A 21,146-nucleotide genomic window follows, 5' to 3' on the forward strand; every position below is an offset into this window, starting at 1 on the left:
ATTGTCAAGTTGACAAAAAAAAGTCAGGAGACAGTGGCAAGTGGCTACTCTAGTTCGCACGCCGTTTTTTTCAGCTAATTTTTGTGCATTAAAAAATTGTTACTTGGTGGTGTGAGATAGTTTGACTCTTTTTTAGGTGAAATTTTAGACAGTTTCTTTTCCCTTTAATTAATTCGTGAAAATGTTCCTCAATTACGGTGCACCAATTTTCTGATGTATACTTATAGTCACGTTTGTGTTAAACAATCATGTAAGTGATTTTTTGAGGTGCAAAGTGATTCCAAAAACCACGTATATTTTAACCTACAGCTTTCACGAGTATTAAGTGCCAGGTACCTAAGTTTAAAATGTTGTCCTTTAGTCGATAGATGAAACCTATACCTGTCCGATGTATGTCCTTCAATACCGTTTTTAATTTTTAAGGATTCATCAATTATGTTTGTCGAAACTGCACGCATTTGAACCTTTCATTTGCGTTTTTCTTCCACAAAGAACTCCTTAATTATTTTCTGTACACTCCTTACTGTTTCTACTTGCGCCCCAGTGCAGCTATATTTTGTCGAACGAGCTGTAAATTTTGCAAGCAATCATTGGCAAACCTTTTGTGAGCTTAGATAGCATCACATGAAAATGAAGGCGCTCCAAGCCAAAATTGGGTTTGGAATGAAGGTTGCAATTTTATTATACTGTACTAATTTAGGGCTAAGACCTAGGCTCAATAAAAAATCAGACTTACTGCGAAGAAAAAAACACACAGCGCTTCTATTTCCACGAAATCACGAAAATAAAAATTAGACACCCTCAACTGAAACAGGTTCTTTTTCTTTTTGAAGGGGAAACGTAAGTTAAATGATAATGGAAGTTTTCGCAAGAGGAGGAATTTTCCCAATTTGGTGAATAAAAGGAAGGAGTGAGAAGAAAATGAGATTACAAAGGGGGGATTTAAGGAGAGTGAAAAACTAAAACTTGTTTATGTCGTTAAGAAATTTTAATGTAATTAAGTACTGTTACTTCAAGTAGGTACTAAATACAACTTTAGAAAATTATGGTAACTAAATTTGACACATCCAATGCATTATTTTACCTAAATAATTGTTAAAACTAATAGTCTACTACTACATATGACACTCATGAGACCATACGGAAGGGTATAGCTAGTAAAACGATTAAAGTATATCTAAAGAATAAAAAAATTTGAGCACACGATTTCCATACTCGCAAAATTTATGGCGCTTGTACCTTCAATAATATGTGTCTTATTTATAAACCTCTTTTTACTGAAAGAAAATACATTAGTTTTCACAACCGTACTTATCAACCTCATGTTTGAGGGGAAGGAATAAATTTTACCGGTTGGATGGAACAAGAGAAATTTGATCACACGGAAATGAGAGGAAGCTGAACAAATGTTTGGACATCCATGTAGAATGAGAAATGACCATTAAAGCTAAATATTCAACGGGAATGTATCATTCCTTGTTATTTGTGCATACTTAGAATAACATCAGGTTTACCTATTTCACTCCAAAGGACTAGGAATATTAGTTCATGATAAAGTAAGTGGACCGACAATGCACCAAACTTTGTATCTTGCTTGCAATGTTTCAAAATCTCTTTCATATTTCATTTTTTGTACGAAGAACGAAACAAAATGATTCCTTGAAATTTTCAAAGACAATTCCGCGCATACAGAGTAGACAAATCACATAAGTTGTTAGGGAGCAACGTTGAATAGTTTTTCAATGAAAAAACGAAGTATGACAGAAAGCTTGCAACGCCGTAAACAAAGATACGTGATTTGGGGATTTCGCCGTTGATATGTTTCCAGCTCGAAATATTGAAATTTTATCATGTTTAAAAATACAACGTCCTCATTGAAAAATGCAAAAGAGAATCGGTTTAAAGCCGAAAGGCAAGTGTTTGACTCACTCATTAATTTATGAGTGGAATTATAGGTAGGTAAATGGATAAAATTGGGCAACATCGATGAGTACACACGCTAATAACTCGTCCTCTGTACGTTGATCTCAATTGAAGGATACAAAAAACCGGTAGCATGTACCAGGTTCGAGGACATTAAATCAGAGCTGGAATGTTTTGAACAAAGCAGAAAATGAATAGCTCCTCAACATGTTGCCCATCACTGTACTCATATGACAGCAAGCACTGGATTCGTGAAGAAATTGGTATATTATGAGATCATACATTTTCGCAGACTTTTGTAAAAATTCTGATTAACATAAATCTGAATTTTTTTTAAAAAGAAATCAATAATCTTTCGTTATGAACATAAATCTGAATTTTTTTTTAAAAGAAATTCATGAACTTTCATCGGACTTTGGACGGGGAAGACAAAGTTCATCCATTCTCTGCGCGATTTCTATTCATCTTGTTTATGTGACTCGATAGAACTTACGCTAAAGGAAAATCAATTTTCTTTTGAAGCACTCATATTTTACTGAAAGGACGGGATAAATACTGTACAGGCTGACATGAATTAATAACAAAGTAACTATATAATCAGGAAATAAGAGAAAAAAGAAGACTATTTGAGTCAAAAAATATAGCCTCTGCAAGTGTTGACTTAGAATTACGGATGTAAATTTTGTGAGGCATCAACAATATTATTCTTTCCTGTATCTATGACAGAGCGTTCACTTCAAACCAAGACGTTGTTCAAAGTATTGAACTACTGGACTAAAGTACTTTGTTAACACAATTCTAGTGTTTCTCTTTTAACTAAACAAAGGTGTCCGTGGTACACTGGTACAGTTACGAGTACATCTAAAGTGGACTTACAAAAATTCCAAGGGCAAGCTCATAAAATAATTTATGCTCCCTTTTCCCGCAAAATACAAATTGATAGCTATACCTCAAGATTACACAAGTAAGAGAGAGCGCAGACAGTAACAAATTAAATTATGAAATATGGTTGAGTCATACCAGTTAAATAATAGAGAATAACAAAGCATGATAGAAACAGATAAAAAATAAAACATTAAATTGATGAACTATAAAAATATTCTTTTTATGTGCACATTTACTTGAAATGATTCTCATCTAATGACTAGCTTTACACAAAACACATGAATAAATAATACTTAACCCACGTAATTGAAGAGTATAGGAAGAAATTATAATGGCACCGTGACAAAGATTACTGCAGAACAGCAGCCGTGAAAGGAGCCTTTTCAGGATACCTGCCTTTAAGACCCGAATTTTTACCACCGCCCCTCTTCCTTTCATTGCGTCTCTATAATGCGACAATGTTTATAAATCGAGTATAGGGATCGACATAAATTATAAATTTTAGATACGGTTTTGTCTTGTGAGTTTGTGAGTTGTCTTGTGAGTCTCTTGAACTCGTTGGAAACAATTTGAAGACTCAAATTTATACATCACATCACTCGTTGGCACAATGATCACGTTCTCCGACGTAAGCATAAGTAGGTAAGATAAAAAATATAGAAAATTGAGAGAAATGAAGAAGTTAGAACGCATACGTTGAAACCTATGATGATGCCTTTTGATATTTGGCTCAAAAAAAGAGCAACATATTTCTTAGTTTACTTTAATTTTTCTTTTTTAAAAAAATGCAAAAAAAACAAAAGACCAACAGAAACTTAACAAAGCTCCGCCTGTATTTGATAAATTGTAATTCAGCTTCAATTTTTGGACTTACTTTTTAATTTTCGGTCCTGATTTGCCGAATTGTTAAATTGGACTAGAAAATGATCATTTCGGACTTACTTTAATTTTCACAAAGAAAAGCTCGCTTTGAAATTTCCATCTTAATTGCAAGTTCTTTCTGATCTAGAAAATTGAAGCCGTTGAAAAAATTTTCAGTAACTCGGTTCCTCTGCTCTCCAGAATGCAGAACGGGCCAAATCAATTCAGGGAAAGGAACCAAATACACAATTCAATTCCTCTCAGATTTCAAATGGAAAAATCATTTTACTTTTTATTACTTTTTTCCTCTCTCTTTAAAGAAAGGAACCAATTGGTTACCGATGCTTATGGTGTTCCTCGAGCAACTAACAAGCATCCCCTTTGTTTTGCCAACAAACTCGGCTCCTTCCTCTTGAACAGTTTCCAGTTCTTCGTTCTTTCCGAATTCCAGTCGGCTATACAACAGCTTTGGCTGCCGATCGGATCGACCCGGCCGGAAAAAATACGCTACTTCAATGGAAAAGCCTGTATCAAACACTTAAACCTAGCGCTGAAAACATGCGTATAAAATCCTAACCAATTTTGACGGGCGACGGAACGGCCCCGCCAACCTAACCTAGAACTCTATTCAGGAAGTACGGGTAGAAGGAATGGTGTTGCGGGTGGATGAGGAGCCGACCCCGGTTGGGTCTCTCGGGGACGTCATCAGTGGACTCGAGGAATCCGCGGTGGTGTCTCTCCGTCGTTGGTGCCGCCATCGACGGCTCTGTTGACGTTGCCTCCAGCTTGAGCTGGTCCTTCACGACCAGCTTCGTCGTCATCTCCATGCTGTTGAGAACCTCTGCGTCCGATGAGAACACCACCGTCGTTTTCGGATCAACCTCGGGCACGGAAGAAGTTGTGATGGTGTTCACCTTTTGGGTCGTCTCCAACTTGGCCGTACTCGCGGCGACGTTCGTGGCTCCTTCGGTCTCCGTGCGCATGCTCGTGGTTTCAACGTGGCTCTTGGTCTGCGCCAGCTTGAGTTTGTTCTTGAGCTTCTTGCCGTGTTCTTCCGGAGTGGTGTAAGTCTCGATGCTACCCGAGGTGAGCACCTGTTCCGGCTCGTTGCTGTTCTTGCTGTAGAGCAAGACAGGAGGTAGATTCTTGCAGATGTACTTGCTCACGGTCGTCTGCACGGAGTTCTCGTGTCGCGGCGGAGGGGTCGTCGCGTCGAAGCTGTTCAACTTGGAGCCCAGAATCGTCTTCTTGACTTTCTTCGAGGTTTTCTCGGCGAAGATCTCGTGCGACTCTTCTTTCAGGTGGGACGGCGTGGAAAGGATGGGGGTTTTGCTTTCGACCTCCTGGACGGAAGGGAGAGGGTTCCAGGGTGCAAGCTTCAGCTCTTTCGGTGGGAGGGTTGCCGAAATGTGAGCTAAAATCGCCGCTTTGCGCCGCTCGATCTCGTCGGGGTGTGGGCCCTTCGTCGTGGACGGTTTTGGCGTTGCTGCCCTTGAAGTTGTGTTGGCGGCCTCTTGTGTGGTGTTGTTGGCGTTTTTGATGGGTGCTTTTAGGTTCCGCTGATCTTCGATGCTCTCCTCCGAGGCGATGCTGCTCCGTTGGTCATCTCCTGTGGGCCAATACGAGCCCCCTTTAAGGACGGTGAAGGACTCTGTCACTTTTTGTACTGAGTTGGAGTTGGGCGAGTCCATCTCGACGGACTTGTTTTCCATCTTGAGTTGATCTTCGCTCAAGTCGAGACTCGGGGAGACTTCTTGAGCGCGGAGTTTGATTGGTTCCTCGGCGATGGACATCTCTTGCGGCGCCTCCGAGCTTTCGTGGCCGTCCTCCGTTGAGTCCAAGGAGCCGGAGAAGTCTATCGCTTTCGTTCGCGTCGCCTCACTTGGCTTCTCGCTCTTGGTGGTTTCTGAAAGAAGAGAGGAGATTTAAATCATAAACACAAAGTAAATCACACAAACATATTTTACATCTTTATGTAGTTTAAGCTAGGCATGAAGATGGGATAGGCTTTCGACGTATGGAGGTATTTTATGAAAATGAGCTTTGCATAATCTCATGGGTAAAGTCAGGGCCGGATTTACTTACTTGCCGCCCATGGGCCGCCTGTATTCTGCCGCCCCCTTCTCATTCGTTTTAAAACATCAATAAAAACCATCAAGTGAACGTGCCGAAGGGGGAGAGGTGGAGGGGTGCATAAGACGCGTTTACTCGTGTTTGATACAGTTTTTGCTAAAGCCCGTCAACACTACTAGCAAAAGTTCACAGAACTTGGCGCGAAAGTTAAGTTCCGTAAACCTATCTCTGTGTGGACAAGCCCTTCCATGTATATGAAAGGAACGACAAAATTATGGAAAAACAAAACATAAATGTGGTTTAATAATTTTAACTTCCGCCGCCGCGCCGCGCTGACCGCACTGTGTTTAGCGCAATGCGTGAAGTATTCAAGCAGTCTTGTAGGCGCCGCGCGTTTCACGCCGCCCGCTGCTGACCGCAGCGACTGCACTGTTTTTGACGCAATGCGTGAAGTATTCATGCAGTCTTGTAGGCGCTAATATGTGTTACATGCCGACCGCCGCGCCGCGGGTTTCTCCTTTTCACCTCAAGTTCTTGTCATCATTGCTCTCTGCGCCGCGCCGTTTAAGATCAAATTCCGTGTTCGGTTTCTCTCTTAGTCTTAACTCGACTAATTAAAGGTGCTGTCTATTATATCACAGAGAGACGACAAAATTAGATATACCCTCTCAGGAAATGAGAAATTTTGTCACCTATCCTCGTTTGGAATCTTTTGTCTGAATCCGATTTTTCTTTACAGCTACATTTTAAAAAATTGCAAAATTTGCCGCCCCCTAAATTTGCTGCCCCCTAAATTTGCCGCCATGGGCCGCGGCCTTCATGTGGCCACCCCCTAAATCCGGCCCTGGGTAAAGCTGGCAAGGATTCATTATTTTATTTATGTAATAAAACTCAAGTTTAACAATCATCGAGTGGGAAAATGTTGCTCTTTCCTCTGTAATGTTCTTCCGTCCCTAAAAATTACTCGGCACTACAGTGAAACTTGGATCATCCGAACTCCTTTTTCGAATCATATTCTTCACTTTCACTCGGAACAATACAGTTCAAAAACTGGCGGCTTGCCTTGCGCAGAAGAAAGTCACGAATTCTTTTAAATAGGTAAATGTCAAACAACCTTTTGTAAAAGCTTTTTAATTTTTTTGTTTAAGTTTTGTTAATTTGTATTCTACTTTTGTATACTGAAGTATGAAATTACAGTAGCTTGCATTAATTTTATCGAATCACCATTCATTTTACGAAAAAAAAGTAACTGACTCCGGATTATCCGAAATTTCAGTTATCCGGACTGGCCGACCGCCATATTAGTTTGGATAATCTGAGTTTTATTGTACTTTAAAAGTTGGTGTTCCTCTAAAATCAATTATAGCAGAAGTCTCACCTCTATTTACGGTAGGCGCGCCACTAGTTGCTGACATTGTCACCGATTTTTGATGTGCTAATGTCGCCGCTGTCGTTGCTGATGCTGTTGTCGTCGTCGTCGCTGTTGTTGTTGTCATTACAGTTGCTGCTGCAGCGGTGGGCGATTTTGCATTGGTTTGGGCCAATTCAGTTGCTTTCACCGTGACGCCAGCCCTGGTCGTTGGTTTTGGTGTGGCCGCTTTCGTCGACGGAGAAAGGGTCGACACTGAGAGGATAGTTGCTGCTAGGACAGTAGTTGCTTCTGAAGGTTGCACTGTGTCTCTTCTGTGTCGTGTTTGCTCGCTCTCGGCAGTGATGGCATTCTCGTCGATGGGGCTCTCCGTGACGCTCTCGCAAGACAGCTCTTTCATAACTGCTTCTCGACTCTGAGAAAAAAAAAAAAGTTTATATCATAAATCCGTAATTGCTAAGAGATTCCCATAGAGTATATAGAGTCGTTAAGTGAATGGGCGAGCTGGGACCATGTCCTGGACGACGAGTTCCGAGCCCGGTGTGTGGGTCACTTTCTCGATACATGTTTGATCCAAAATGGCATTATGGAATACTCAGTAATTCCTATTTTCTTTGTTTACATAGGATGGCCGGGTCCCCGTGTATCGCAAACAATCGATTATGTATCGAAGAAGTGACCCGGCGTCGCATAGGAGTCGTGGAATTTGGGACCTAGAAAATACATAAAAGTGGTCTCAGCTCTCCCAATCACACTACGACTCTATGCAGGTACTCAATGGAGATTCCTTGTTCTTCAGATTTGTTTTTAGTTTTTTTGGTGCGTCAACGAAGGTGGTAACTAAATACATTGAAATGCCAATACTTTAGCTGGATAAGCTGTCAATGGAGGAACAACGATGCATACATTGAGCTAAAAGTAAAAAAAACTACAAATGCAGTATATTCAATCACATGATGCTACAACTGCAAGAAATTAATTTCCAAAGAAAAGATGATAAGAGAAACCTCTGGTCTTTTGCAAGTTTCTCTCGTCATCTTTTCTTTCTCAATTGTTTGCTTGTGATTGTACCATAGGTAATGTGATTGAATATACTGCTTTTGTGGGTTTTTTTTTTTTTTTTTTTTTTTTTTTTGGAGTGAAGCTTAAAGTAGCATTGTGTACATCTTCTTATGTGGTAACCAAATTAGTATGATACCTCACAATTCTCAGAGAAGGCCCCCTGATGTGACTTAGAGTTAGTAATAATGAGAAAAGCTCCTAGCGCTTCTAAAAATCGGGCCCATAACATACGGATGAGTTCTTTACACTAAGCCGCATTGAATAAAGATAATCTAGTGGTAATTTTAGATACACTGTCATGCTAGTCTAGATACCAGAAAAAATCGCACCTTAAATATGGTCCCTTATTCCACGAAGCTACTTAATTATATGTACCATATTAATTCATAAATTTTAGACATTATACTTTCGCGGTCGAAATCGCTTCAAGCAGCACTCGACTCGTCCGCAAAACCACGTCGGGGCGTTTAAATCCTGAGGAAAATAGATTATCAACAGTGATTATCATAACGGGCCCAGATATAATCTTTGCAATCGGAAACAATTATGAATAATGAGACACACATGTTGAGCACATTCCACACACATTCACCCATAATGAGCCGTTAAGAAAATTATCTAGTGCAAGACAAGAACGATAAAAAAATTTGGGACAATGTTTGAAAAATAACACGAAAACGGATAAAATCCTGTAACGCAAACGAGCCAATTGCGTCCTTCAGTTTGAAGGCGCTTTTAACCGGAGAGCTACCACCTCGCTTCGCGGTGCAGCCGGCGCGGCGGCACTTCATGATATTCTTGAAGTATTCTTGAAATACGGTATCTTACTGTTTGGCTGTGAATATTCTTGGAATTGCATCTCTGATATCCTTGTCCATTTCGAACGGATAATTTTCTGACAGCCACCCGGATTCTCAAGGTTACTGCATTTTGGTAGCGGTGACGCGTTTCAGGCATAAAACTATAAAAATGAACGGGGCACAGGACCTACACTTAGCGCACAAAGGCGCGAAGCAACTATTCAACCACCGGTGTGAGGCACAGTATCACTCGAAATTGAAGGCAACCTTAACGCACCAACTCACTGGGCCAATTCCTGCAACGGCTGAAATCGCTGGATTTGAGGAATAACGATGAATATGAACGCGACCTGTACTCAGTGTAGATAAACGCGAAGCAACAGACAATTCGATCACTACAGCGTGACACAATATAATTCGAAATTGAAGGTGCATTTTACGTACGAACTTACTTTAGTCTGGGCAATTAGATTAGACCGAATAAAAAATTTCATCAGTCAGTCTGCGGACTGGACAGTGTGACTTGATTGATTTTTATTTCTTTTTCATTTTCTTTTATCAATGTAAAAAATAAAGAATTTTGAGTTACGTCGGGTAAAGATTAACGCTCTTCATCACTCGCACACTCGTTCTTGACAGTGCGCAATGAAAAGCGACCCCTTCCGCTGCGCTCCTGATTTGCATCAGCGTGTTTTGGCCCATCCAAATGAAAGGGCTGTACCTATCTACAAGAAAGAAGGAGAAAGAGAGAAAAAATGCAATGCTTACCCTGTGGCCTTGGCATATGACGCGACGGCTCCCATCTAGTCCGCAATCGGAGATAAGCTCAACAGCGCTCTGCTCCGGCAAATAGGTGACTGTCAGCGAGGGTAGTGCCGTTGGCAAGCATCCATCTCGTTGCGCCCAGTCTGGCACTGAAAAAATATGTAAATCCCAAATAAATTTTATTTCATAAATACTAAAGTTTGACCAAATCTGTACAGTGAATCCTTTTTGTTCGAAAATAGTTTTAAAAAATAGCAGATGAAAAAGAAAAAAAAGTATCAACAACATTTGGACCGAGTTAAACAGAAAGGAGCCAAGCCACATCAGTTATTGCCAAATTTAACAGGGAGATTTCATTTCTTACGAGAGAACGTCTGCGCCTCTCTTTCAAAATTTCAAGGAATTTGCTTTGTATTATACAGAAAATTGAATTTGAAAATGAATTTGCACAAAAATACGCACAACCATTTTCATGTAAAAAATTAGATTGCCCGATTTTTGGACATAGCTGATGTGGCTTGGTTCCTTTCTGTTTAATGCGGTCCATTTAGGTTCTCTTGCGTCGCTAAAAAATTACGGTTGAAATATGTCAGTGTTTAATATTGCTTCATTTTACATAACCTGTAGAACCATATCATTTAATGATGCAACTGCAGAATGTATGCCTCCATTTTTTACATAGGCTTGAAATTTGGGAGAGAAACAAACAAAAATTTGTGATAAATGAATGATTTTGACTAGAGTTCTTGTTTTGCGTTAAAAGCAGGTAGAAAATTGCTTCTAATAGCAAACATCACGAAGCATATGGATTTTACTGATGCAATGTTGTCGAGAAAAAACATCCAGAAATTCGAACGAGGTATCGTTGAGGGATCCAAAGGATATGGGGGGGGGGGGATTATGCGGTACGCCCACCCCCGTTCAAAAAAAAGTAAAAAGGAAGAATCTTATTTTTGATAATTATTCATGATGGAATTGACCCAAACTGCGAGTTTGAAGCTTTCACATATTGACAATTTTCTGGAAAAAGCCCCCTGAACCCCCTTTCGCCCCCGTCTAAAGTGCCTGGATCCGCCTATGCGAGGTTCGGTGCAGAGGAATTTGCAGGCTCACTAAATATTTAGCGTAGAATTTATATTTGGACGTAAACATGACCTCCAGGACAGCGGAAGGGAAAATATGTTGGAGGATAGTTACGAGTCGTCGCTCGATTTACTTTAACTTGTACCAACTGGATGGCGGATGCTATCTCCAGTGACGGTGGTATTTTCATTAAAATCCACCAAACGAAAAGAAGCGAGGTTCAAAGATGATAAATAAAATCCTGACCGCCGCGCCGCTCCGTTATGGCCCTCCACCTCGCCCGTGCTACCCTCATCCCTCGCGGTCAAAACCCCGGCGCTCCCCCAACCCCCGTCCTTCCACCCTTTCGACCCATCCGCGTGTTTCGATCACCATTTTTCAAATACCGCCGCGGCCGCGCCGAGCCCGCGAAACCCCGTGAGATGACAACGGGAATTTATGCTCGCCGAGCTAATTTCCTCTGTCAATTATACGAAAATATGGGCGGTTGCAACGAACGGAGCCTCGACCGCCAGCGGTAAATTGCGAAAACTTTCCAGCGCGAGGAGGACTGAAAAAAACGTATATCCTGTGCGGCTTGGATTGCTTCGGTCCGTTGAGACTCAACGTTTGCTTTGATGCTTGAAAAATCGCTGCGGTTTGGAAAATGAGTTTCGATGCTCATCATTTAGGATTGAGTTAGTTTTGGCCAAACAGTGAGGAAATATTTTTTTTTTTTTTTTTTTTTTTTTTTTTTTTTTTTTTTTTTTTTTTAAGTTTTTATTTTGTGAACTTCCAAAGGAATTATATACAATATCTTTACAATAAGGTAAATCAGTATACAGGAAACAACAGAGAAGTTTCTTACTTCTTGAATGAGAAGGTGAGGAAATATAAAATAAAGAAAAGAATGGTATCATATTCACTCTAACAGGGTGTCTACGAGTCCGGAATTTTTGGAAAGTTCGGAATTAGTATTGATTTTTCGAGGGCGGTCCGGAAGTACTGAAAAATTGCGGAAATTTCGCAAGAAGGTCCGGAATTTTCGTCAGGTTTGTCGAATTTGAGCGAGGAATTCAAATTTTTGAAATTTTTCGAATTTCGTCAATTGAAGTACTGATTTTTGGCCAGCCTGTTTTAGTAGACACCCTGACTAAACATTATTTGAGAATCACTGTTTGAGACATATTTACGGACGTGTTTTCACTTCATGAAACGAAGAATTCGTCTCCGATCGGACTGAAATCGAGCCTGTCCCCTTGGAAATGAGCCGCTGAGTCCGATTTTCTGGTCGAAAAAGCTCGACGAGTCCGCTGGTTCGTGCGATCGGGAAAAAGCGCGAGTTCCCGCACTTTTGCAACAAGGTAAAAACTACCCAATCTTAACCATTTTTTCGCACTCGATTTTATTTCTTTCTGAAAAATGTCTATTCATAGCAGAACATATTTAACTCACTCGTCTTTAACCCGTCACCAAATGATTACTAATTGTGACAATCTAAATCTGTGAATTTTGTGTTCTTCAGTGTGTTTGCAGCTTTCAGGAAAGATCAAGGAAATCAAATTTGAACGCAGAGTAGGCTAGTTATCACCAAAATCCGGTTTCTTATCAAACATACCTCTTACGCTATAGCCAATGGATGCCCCTACGAAAGCTAGACCTATAGTTGATTGCGGCGCCTTGATGCAACAATTCGTGTCTCACGAATGTGCGTGTTGCCTATTCAAGCATTGAAGGCGCTCCCACTTTTCTCATTCCTTCAGAGCCACCCGGGACTTGTCAGTTGTTAGCACCCGAAGCGTCGTCAGCTTGTGAAAATTATCGCAAAATTATAGTTGGGCACGAAATTGGCAACTGTGTTGAGAACGTGCAAACACGTCTTCGGATGCTCTCGCCTCCGTTTCTGTTCCAGTGGCGGGCGCCCATAAACTTTGTTCCCTCTCGAAAGTTTGCAACTTCGACTCGGAACAAAACGCACAAGTTATAGCATCGATTCAAATCCAATTTCTGCTCGGAGGAAACGAATAAATTTGACGCTAATAACTCACGAACCGTCTTCTATCTACTTCATTTGTGTCTGTTGAGTCTTCAACCGTAACAATATGCTTCTCTAATGAATAACTAAAGTCTGGGAGCGCCCAATCGTTAACAAATGCTCCCAATTTTAGACAGATTGCCTTGCCATTTACTGAACCGAGTAACAACTTGTATTCATACGATATTTGAGAAACGTAACATGCTGAGCTGAAAAAGTATATTTGAGGGGCTTCGAGGAGAAGGCCCATACGTGCAGTTTTTGAAAAAAAAAATGAGATATTAATGATTTCAACTAAATCTAAGTTTTAAAACAATTCTATGAAAAAGTCACCGGTAAAATCCAATTTTTAAGCATCGAAGTGTGAGTTTGAACTTTCTTTCCGCCATTTGGACTCATATAATTTAGAAACTCTAAACACGTTTTTCTCGAAACAGCAAAAACTGCACTTAGGCGCCTTGCCCTCTAAGCCCCTCATTTCTATTAGTTTCAAAAACTATGAGCTCTGTGATCATTTTTTTACGTATTGATCAGTGGTGGATCTGAAGGCTCGGGATTAGAGGAGGACACGATGGTTTGACCTCCACAGTTGTGGAATTTTAAAGATTTTGACGTATCACTTTCCGTGGAGGGAAAACTTTTTCAATGACAACAATGCGCATAATGGGCATGTTTTTTGCTGGAGAGGAACGAATCGCTTCATGGTAAGGTGTATTTTTTTTTTTGCTAAAAAACAACAGGTCAAAATTTCTTTTGGATTTGCAGGGAATTGGAATTTCGAGAAACCCTCAAAAGGAAACGACTCCGAAAACGGTCGTTAGTGAGTGAGACCTTCCGTGTTCTTTATCCGCCTCTTTGAGCTAATCAGCCGTTTAAAATATTGGCCTTCCTTCACTGTCAACGCAAATCCCTTAGACGCTGGATCCTTTTTGGCCGCCGTCAACCTTTCAAGTTGAAGTCTTTCAAGTCTGACGAAAAAGGCGGTCGTAAATATTTATTCAAGGAGAAGCGACGTGGAAATGTGAGTGAGTGAGAACTGCCGTGTAAAGAGGAAAGTGTGAATGACCTATAGTTTAGAAAGGAAACCTAAACGTGGGACAGAAGTGGCAGTTTTATTAAGGGGAGCGGCTCGAATTTACTTCACGATTTTGCTCACACAACCTGGCCCGAGCCTTGGAGTCGCATTATGGCTCTATGTTGGCAGTTCTAAAGAGAAATCTGCGAATTTCTCGCGCAAGGAAACTCAACTGCAACCGTGCTCATAAGAAATGAGCGAAATTGGATCGCTTTAGGCAGAAAGGAACCAAGCCACATCAGCTATTGCCAAATTGAACCGGGGAATTTAATTTTTTTACGAGAACGTTTGGGCGGATTATTTTGAAAATTTTAAGGCATTTGCTTCGTATCATGCAGACGATTCATTGAAATTTGCACACGAATCCGCACAACCGTTTTAATGTAAAAAATTGAATTGCCGAATTAAATTTGAATATAGCTGATGTGGCTTGGTTCCTTTCTGTTTAACGCGATTCAATCGTCATTTTTTCTCACATTTGCGATTCCATCGCCGTTTTTTAGACGAAGAAACGTGAATCCACTCCAAGTTTGCAAAACCGATTAAAAAAAGTTCAATTTCTTACACCAATAAGAACGTAAAATTTTTATAAAAAAATTTGCTAATTATGCTCGTATTTAGAGGAAACATGACTGAAATTCTCAGAAAGAATCGCTTAACGGTTTTCTAGTGAAACAAAAGTTGCTACACGCATCAAAATTCAAAATTACCCCCCTCCAAACATCCATCCTTCAAGCTCTGATGATCCAAAAGTAGCTATCGGAATTTCAAAGCGCTTTAAACAAGTAAATCTTAAAATTTAAGGTGAATTCCTGTTTTTCGACGTAAATAGCCGCCAGCCGTCTAGTTGCGGCTGATCGTCGTAATTAATTAACTTATTCATGTAGAACGAACACGAGGCATCAAGTTCTAGCAGTAATTACAATATTTTTGAATGAAATCGTTTTGAAAAAAAATTAGAATAAAAGAAGTCCAAATGATTGAATTTCTGTTTCAAATTGGCAACTTTGCCCGGTCCTGTAAATAATGCCCCGTGCGATGCGCCGCGCCGCGTCCCGTGCTTCTTTATTTCCCAGCGATTTCCCGGCGAAATCGTCGGAAGTGCCCCTCGTCCTCGTCGCTCGCTCTTCAAATCGGATCAAAAATGTATGGAATATCCCGCGGAGCAAAGACAGACTTACCTAAATACTGTTTCAATCAGGATGCCACGATACGGATTCTCTATTGAGGGATTTGTATGATGACGTCACTTTCGATGTATCTCACGGCGTAAACCCGAGCCCGGACTAATACCTCAGCTTGATTCCGAGAGCACTCCTTATACCTTCCGTATTTCTCTTTACGTCTCGCAGCATTTGAGCTGTCACTTTCATTTTTAAACGGATATAGTGGCGAGAAAACCAGTTATACTTAGACCGCGTTCACCGAAAAGGAACTAAGCCACATCAGCTATTGCTAAATTTAACGTGGCGATTTTATTTTTTTTTTTTTTTCAAGAGAACGTTTGTGCGGATCGGTGGCCTGGCGTGCTTTGCGATTAATCGATCTCCATTCAAACCCATGGAAAAGGATCAATAAACAAGGTGTCCGCAACGAACGCCTTAATAATCGATACTTTACCACAGCTTGAAATGGAGAAATTTCGATAATTGATCATTCACGCCTTGCCACTGGTGTGGATTCCTTTGAGATTTTTTTTAAGGAATTCGCTTGGTACTTCGCAGAAAATCGACTGAAATTCGCGCAAAAATCCGCACGATCCTTTTCATGAAAAAAATTAAGTTGCCCAATTAAATTTAGCAAAAGCTGATGTGGCTTGATTCCTTTCTGTATAACGTGGTCCACTTGGGGCCGTCCCTAAACTATGACCCTCAAAGAGAAGGAAGAGCCGGAGGAGAGCGTTCAGTGGCGTGGCGTGAATTGCGATATATCGATTGTTATGCCATTTAAACCTATGGTAAATAATCGATTATTAAGGTGTTCGCTGCGAACACCCTGTTTATCGATCCTTTTCCATAGGTTTAAGTGGCATAACAATCGATATATCGCAAAGCACGCCACGCCACTGAGAGCGTTATGTAATCTTGTTTTTACGTAATGTTAAAGGACCTACGCTACAATAGCGTTATAAGGGAGAAAGGGAACACAAAAATGCCGAAAAAGTGCGTTAAACGTAATTTAGGGACGGCCCCTTGTATTCGGCGTTATGGAAAAGATATTATTTGTTTCGTTAGTTCTGTAGAAGCTGGGCCCGGGAAAATAGTTCTTTTCCCAACCCCTTTGACGCAAATCAATTGGATGAGCTTTTCATGTTGGTATAGGGACGGATTAAGGTTTCTCTATAATAGGGTATTAAAACGCACTTGCTGGAATGGGAGTGAAACACTAGGATGGGCGGAATATCGATCCGCTGATACTTGAATTAAACCGATAAAACACGGACCAAATCGCTGGAAGCAACTATTACTGCTCCTGAACCGCTCACGTAACCTGTATATTGAAAGCGAACTGGTCCAAAGAATTGATCATTAAGGTGTTCGTTGCGAACTCCATCCTTATCAATCTTTTTCCATAATTTAAACGGCAGATCAATCGCTACATCGCAAAGCACGCCCCGCCAATGCATATTTCGTGCTTCTTACATTGGTAAATCATCATTATCTCTGAATTATTCATTTCCAAAGTTAGACAGCTTAATTATATATGAGGTCGGCAAAAAGTAACCTTTGTTATGATACTATTTTGAGGGATCCCTTTAACCTCCCTTAATCACAGAGTAAACCAAGAAAGGTCAAGTAGTCTAGTAGAGTAATCATCGTGCAAGTGATGGTAATTACCTTGGATTTCGCATATGAAGGACGCCACCTCTGGTCCACCGCAGTTGAATCCATGCCACCTGAAGTCAGCCGCCGGGTCGCTTGCTACGCACACTGTTGACTCGGACTGTGTTATGGGCTCATGCCAGTGCTCTTGATTTGTTAACGGCTTGAAATCTCTACGCACACACACAAACAAATACAAACATGAGTTTATTCTCTATGTACTTTCTTTACGACTATTTTACACATAAATCGTCCAACATTATTGTTTCACCAACACACGTAATCCCCGATGAACAAACTATGTTTACATTATGTACGCCTAAATACTTTTTACACTTTAATCTGATTAAAAGAGAGCTTAACTTCGGCTCAGAAGAAGAAACTCTGCCTCGAATTTCGTAAATGCGGGCTTTAGATTTTTACGGTTTCGCAAATTACGGGCCATAATTAGGCCATAATTACGGGCCAAACGTTTCGAGTGAGGGAGCCGTAGTCGTTGCCCCGGCCGCTATACCCGGAGTCATTGAAGCTGTGGCTTTTAGATCCGCAACTAGCGACCTGCGGGCTGATTATTGAATCGATAGACAAAACTATAGACAAAGAGGACATGAGGAGTATGGAGCGATCCGATTGGTTGAAATTGGTGGTTCCTATAGACTAAGGGAGAAAATAATAGACTGACGATAGGGTCTTTCATGGGTTGCCGTTAGTTAGTCTATAATCTAGCTTCTTTGTCTATTGCAACCACCTGCTTCTACCAATAGAATCCCTTCATATCTCTTTAGTCTTCTTTGTCTATAGCTTTGTCTATCAATTTCAACAATCAACCCGCAGATTGGGTGGTAAAGAATACATTTGAACACTCAAAGTCAAAGTTTTCTTTTTTCAATGGGTAATATTTGCACAAAAAATAAAATTAATTTCATGATGATACATAATTTTACAGAGGAGCTTTATCTTTCTGATCAAACGGACAACGGAGCTTCTATTTTAACCCATGGGTGCTCAAGTCAGGTCAAATGAATCCGAGAATTGCCTAAAACACGTATGATGCTGGTACATGCGAGCGTTGATAGAGGTCTACAAATACAAAGGTCTACACATGTATCTTAAAATAAGAATTAGACGTCAAATTGGAAAAGAAGAAAAAATTCGGATGTCAACACAACCGTAGATAGAAGAGACGCAATTGGGCTTCATTTTAAGCGCTCAGCCGATAGGCAGCGCTTTTTGATTTCGACTTGCCTCTGAGTACTAGTATACTAGTGCTAATGCGTTTAAATGGCGCACCAGCTCATCGATGTGTAGGCTTTTTTTTGGGGGGGGGGGGGGGTCCATTTTTAAAATAAATAAAGCTGTAAAAACTGTATTTTATGCTTTTAACGTAATGCGCAGGTAGTTTCGATCGTTTGTCTATAAGAAAATTTCTTAGCGGTAGAGTAATTCTTATCGAAATTGATCGTTGAACTCAAATGAAGCCTAAAAAAAACGCGCCTGATGAGCTCAACGGTGAGCTGAATTTTCGGGAAACAAAAATACGCGCTTACGGTTTCCTTGGTAACCTTTGTTTGCTATCTGATGTTTTATTTCCATTTCGCAGCCAAGTCGACGGAGTTTATACGTCCTCTCTTCACTAAATACATTTACTAACACCAGAGCGCTTTTCTAATACGACAGTATTAGAACTTTCCCGCTTGTTTTAAATTATTTCTTCCTCATCCAGCGACAGCACCTCATTGGCAGTAGATCGGAACATTGCGAGTTCACGCCTCGCGTCATCGCGCCTTCAATTTTGTAGATGCAACACGGACATCCATCAAGCACGAATAGTTGTATCTCTGCGCCGTCATCAACGCGTCCTTTCTCCTGCGGTATTTCCACGTTGTGTTTGTTTCCGTTTGTCTCATTCGTAGTGGTGCTTCAAATTCTTATCACTGTCGCTAATCACTGTGAATTATTTAGTTGGGAGTCGAGTCCTCATTAATTTGATTAATTGGATTAATTAGACCCGACTTGGGACCAAGCGTGCCAAAAAAAGTCTTGGGCATCTGAGGTTTATTAGAAACGGATAAAAATTGAGTCATTTGATGACTTGTAAATGTGATTGTTAGCTGGCGAGTATAATATGATTAAATAGATCATTTTTGTCTGTGGAGAACTAGCGTAATCACAGTGTTGTAATAATCGTGCATCTCCAACTTTATTTATAAAAAATGCGTATAATAGCAAACAAATTTTGCTTTTTTGGTTCCACTTGTCATTGTAAAGGAAATTTGATTAATTTTAAAGGACTCAATTGCATATAAGTAGTACCTCATTATTCCTTTCAGCGTATAATGTGTTACCTCGTGCTTTTTTTCACTCGGGGGCGTTCATTAATTACGTAACGCGCTTTTTACGCATTTTGACCCCCCGCCCCCTCTTGTAACGCTCCGTAACTTAACGCCGGACTCTCCCTTAAGATTCCAAAAAATGAAGGATAAATTTTTAATATATAGCTGAATAAAATCTGAAGTATATTTAATGAGTGTGCCAAATAACTTCGAAGGAATGAGGGTGAAACATTTTGGGATTTTGTAATAAAGAGGGCTACGTAACGCTGACACTGACCTCTCCTCCTCATTTGTAACGCTGTGTAAAGTAAATTCATACCCCCTCGCTCGAGAGTGTTACGTAATTTATGAACGCTCCCTTTTGAGACATTAAATTTATAAAGTCTTCTTCGATTCCACTTTAAAGGAGAAAATTGCGGGTATCCTATCACTTCCACGATCAAGCAGTTGATGCTACCCGACCTAAGGGGTTAAAAACTGGAGCAGACAACCTGTTCGGTAAAGAGAAAAACAACGTCTGGCTAAAGATCGCGTGTCTAGGAAACATTCTCGACGTTTTTCTTGGTGCATTATTCAACGGAACATACACTTTGACACTCACTCTTTCCATTGAAAAATTAATCTCGGACAATCCTAGAACACTCTCGTGACCTGGATCCCTGCAAAAGTCTTGCATTGTATAAAGAAACAAAGAAAAGTTGTGAGAGGCCAAAGATTAAGAAGCAAAATGAGCATATTTTAGATAACATATTCTTTCTTTGCGTTCTCCATGAAGATCAATAATAAGCACTGTATAACTGTTATATAATTTTTGTATAAAACAATTTATAATTTATAACTGATATATAAACCAGAACTGCATTTGTTCATTTTCTAGTATGTGTCCGCATTATTTTATTCTGGAAATCCATTTTTCTAAATTTTCTGGGACAATTATTTTATGACAGAAACCAGAAACAATTAAATATCATTCATGCACTATTCATGTAACAACTATATCCATCATACAATGAACAATTTAAAAATGGGCACTTTTAACAAAATTCCACTATTTTCGTCATACATTTGTTGTGTAAAACGGTATTAATATATTTTCCATCATTTTTCTACATTTCCTTTAAAAAATAAAAATTAATCTCAACTACTAGGAACATGATCGGTAAATCAATATTTATATAATCTTCATGTTTGTTTACATTTTCTTTAAAAGAAAACAAGCGGAAAAGCGGTTCAGAAAAAGTCATCACCGGTGGCAATAAGTTCGGATGAAAAGAATTAATCAATACCTGGACTTTCAGACATAATAATTAAATAACTTATTTTAACTTCCCAGCAAACAAAATTTTGGGAATGTTATCTATTTCATCCGCTAATTTATATTTAAAAACGCTAATGGGGGGTATTATTAGCTAGTAAAAAGAAAATTCTAAGAATCTCGTCAGTCATGTTTTATTGAGTTGGTGAGCCGTTCAATCGCTCGAGCGCTCTACTATAGAAGAACTCTAGTTTCAAAACAAAAGGAAGAAGCGCCTGTCTATCGGCTGAGTGCTTAAAAATGTTCTCTGTTACTAAGAACATGATGGGGAAACTTTGAACGCTCATATACAAAACATGGAGGTTTGAAAAATTGTTCCATCACATCTTTCATACAATTTTCTCCAAAAGGCGCACCCGCTAATATTTATAAAAAGACGAAAGAAACATAAAAAAAAAATTTACAAACATAAAAATTTACAATTTTAGTCAAAGGTCTCACGGCCGACCTCCCCTAATGCCTCGTCTCACTGTGCGTCGGTCGAGCCTTCCAGCCCTCTTGAGAGCAAGGGCTCGTCATCCGTAATGGATGTTACAGTTGGAATTCATTGCGAGAAGCGGTCAATAATTAATTAATTGATGTTCGAGTGTCACGCGAGGGGATGTTGTCTTCAATTCAAGCGCCGGCCGCTCGGCGCGCGGTTTTGCGGTCGCACCGTACTCATTGGGTCTTCCTCTCTCTGCCGTGCTAAGTTAAAACATCGTATAAGCATTCGAATGTTGCCGAGTTTCACTTTTGAAAATAGTTATTTTCGAAGAACGATATG

General features: G+C 40.1%; 1 protein-coding gene across 2 annotated transcripts in view; it reads right to left on the bottom strand.

Moving 5' to 3' along the window:
- Positions 1–966: 966 nt before the first annotated feature.
- LOC109041161 (uncharacterized) overlaps positions 967–21,146 on the bottom strand; it is a 174,036-nt gene continuing 153,856 nt past the window's right edge. For both annotated transcript variants that reach the window (XM_019057382.2, XM_019057383.2), the window contains 4 exons: positions 16,748–16,905; positions 9,742–9,887; positions 7,121–7,526; positions 967–5,575 (listed from right to left, as the gene is read on the bottom strand). In XM_019057382.2, the coding sequence (XP_018912927.2) occupies positions 4,281–5,575; positions 7,121–7,526; positions 9,742–9,887; positions 16,748–16,905 (2,005 nt within the window). In that variant the 3' untranslated portion in view covers positions 967–4,280. The remainder of the gene's footprint in view (positions 5,576–7,120; positions 7,527–9,741; positions 9,888–16,747; positions 16,906–21,146) is intronic.

This window comes from Bemisia tabaci, chromosome 1, assembly GCF_918797505.1.
Source record: "Bemisia tabaci chromosome 1, PGI_BMITA_v3".
NCBI lineage: Eukaryota > Metazoa > Arthropoda > Insecta > Hemiptera > Aleyrodidae > Bemisia > Bemisia tabaci.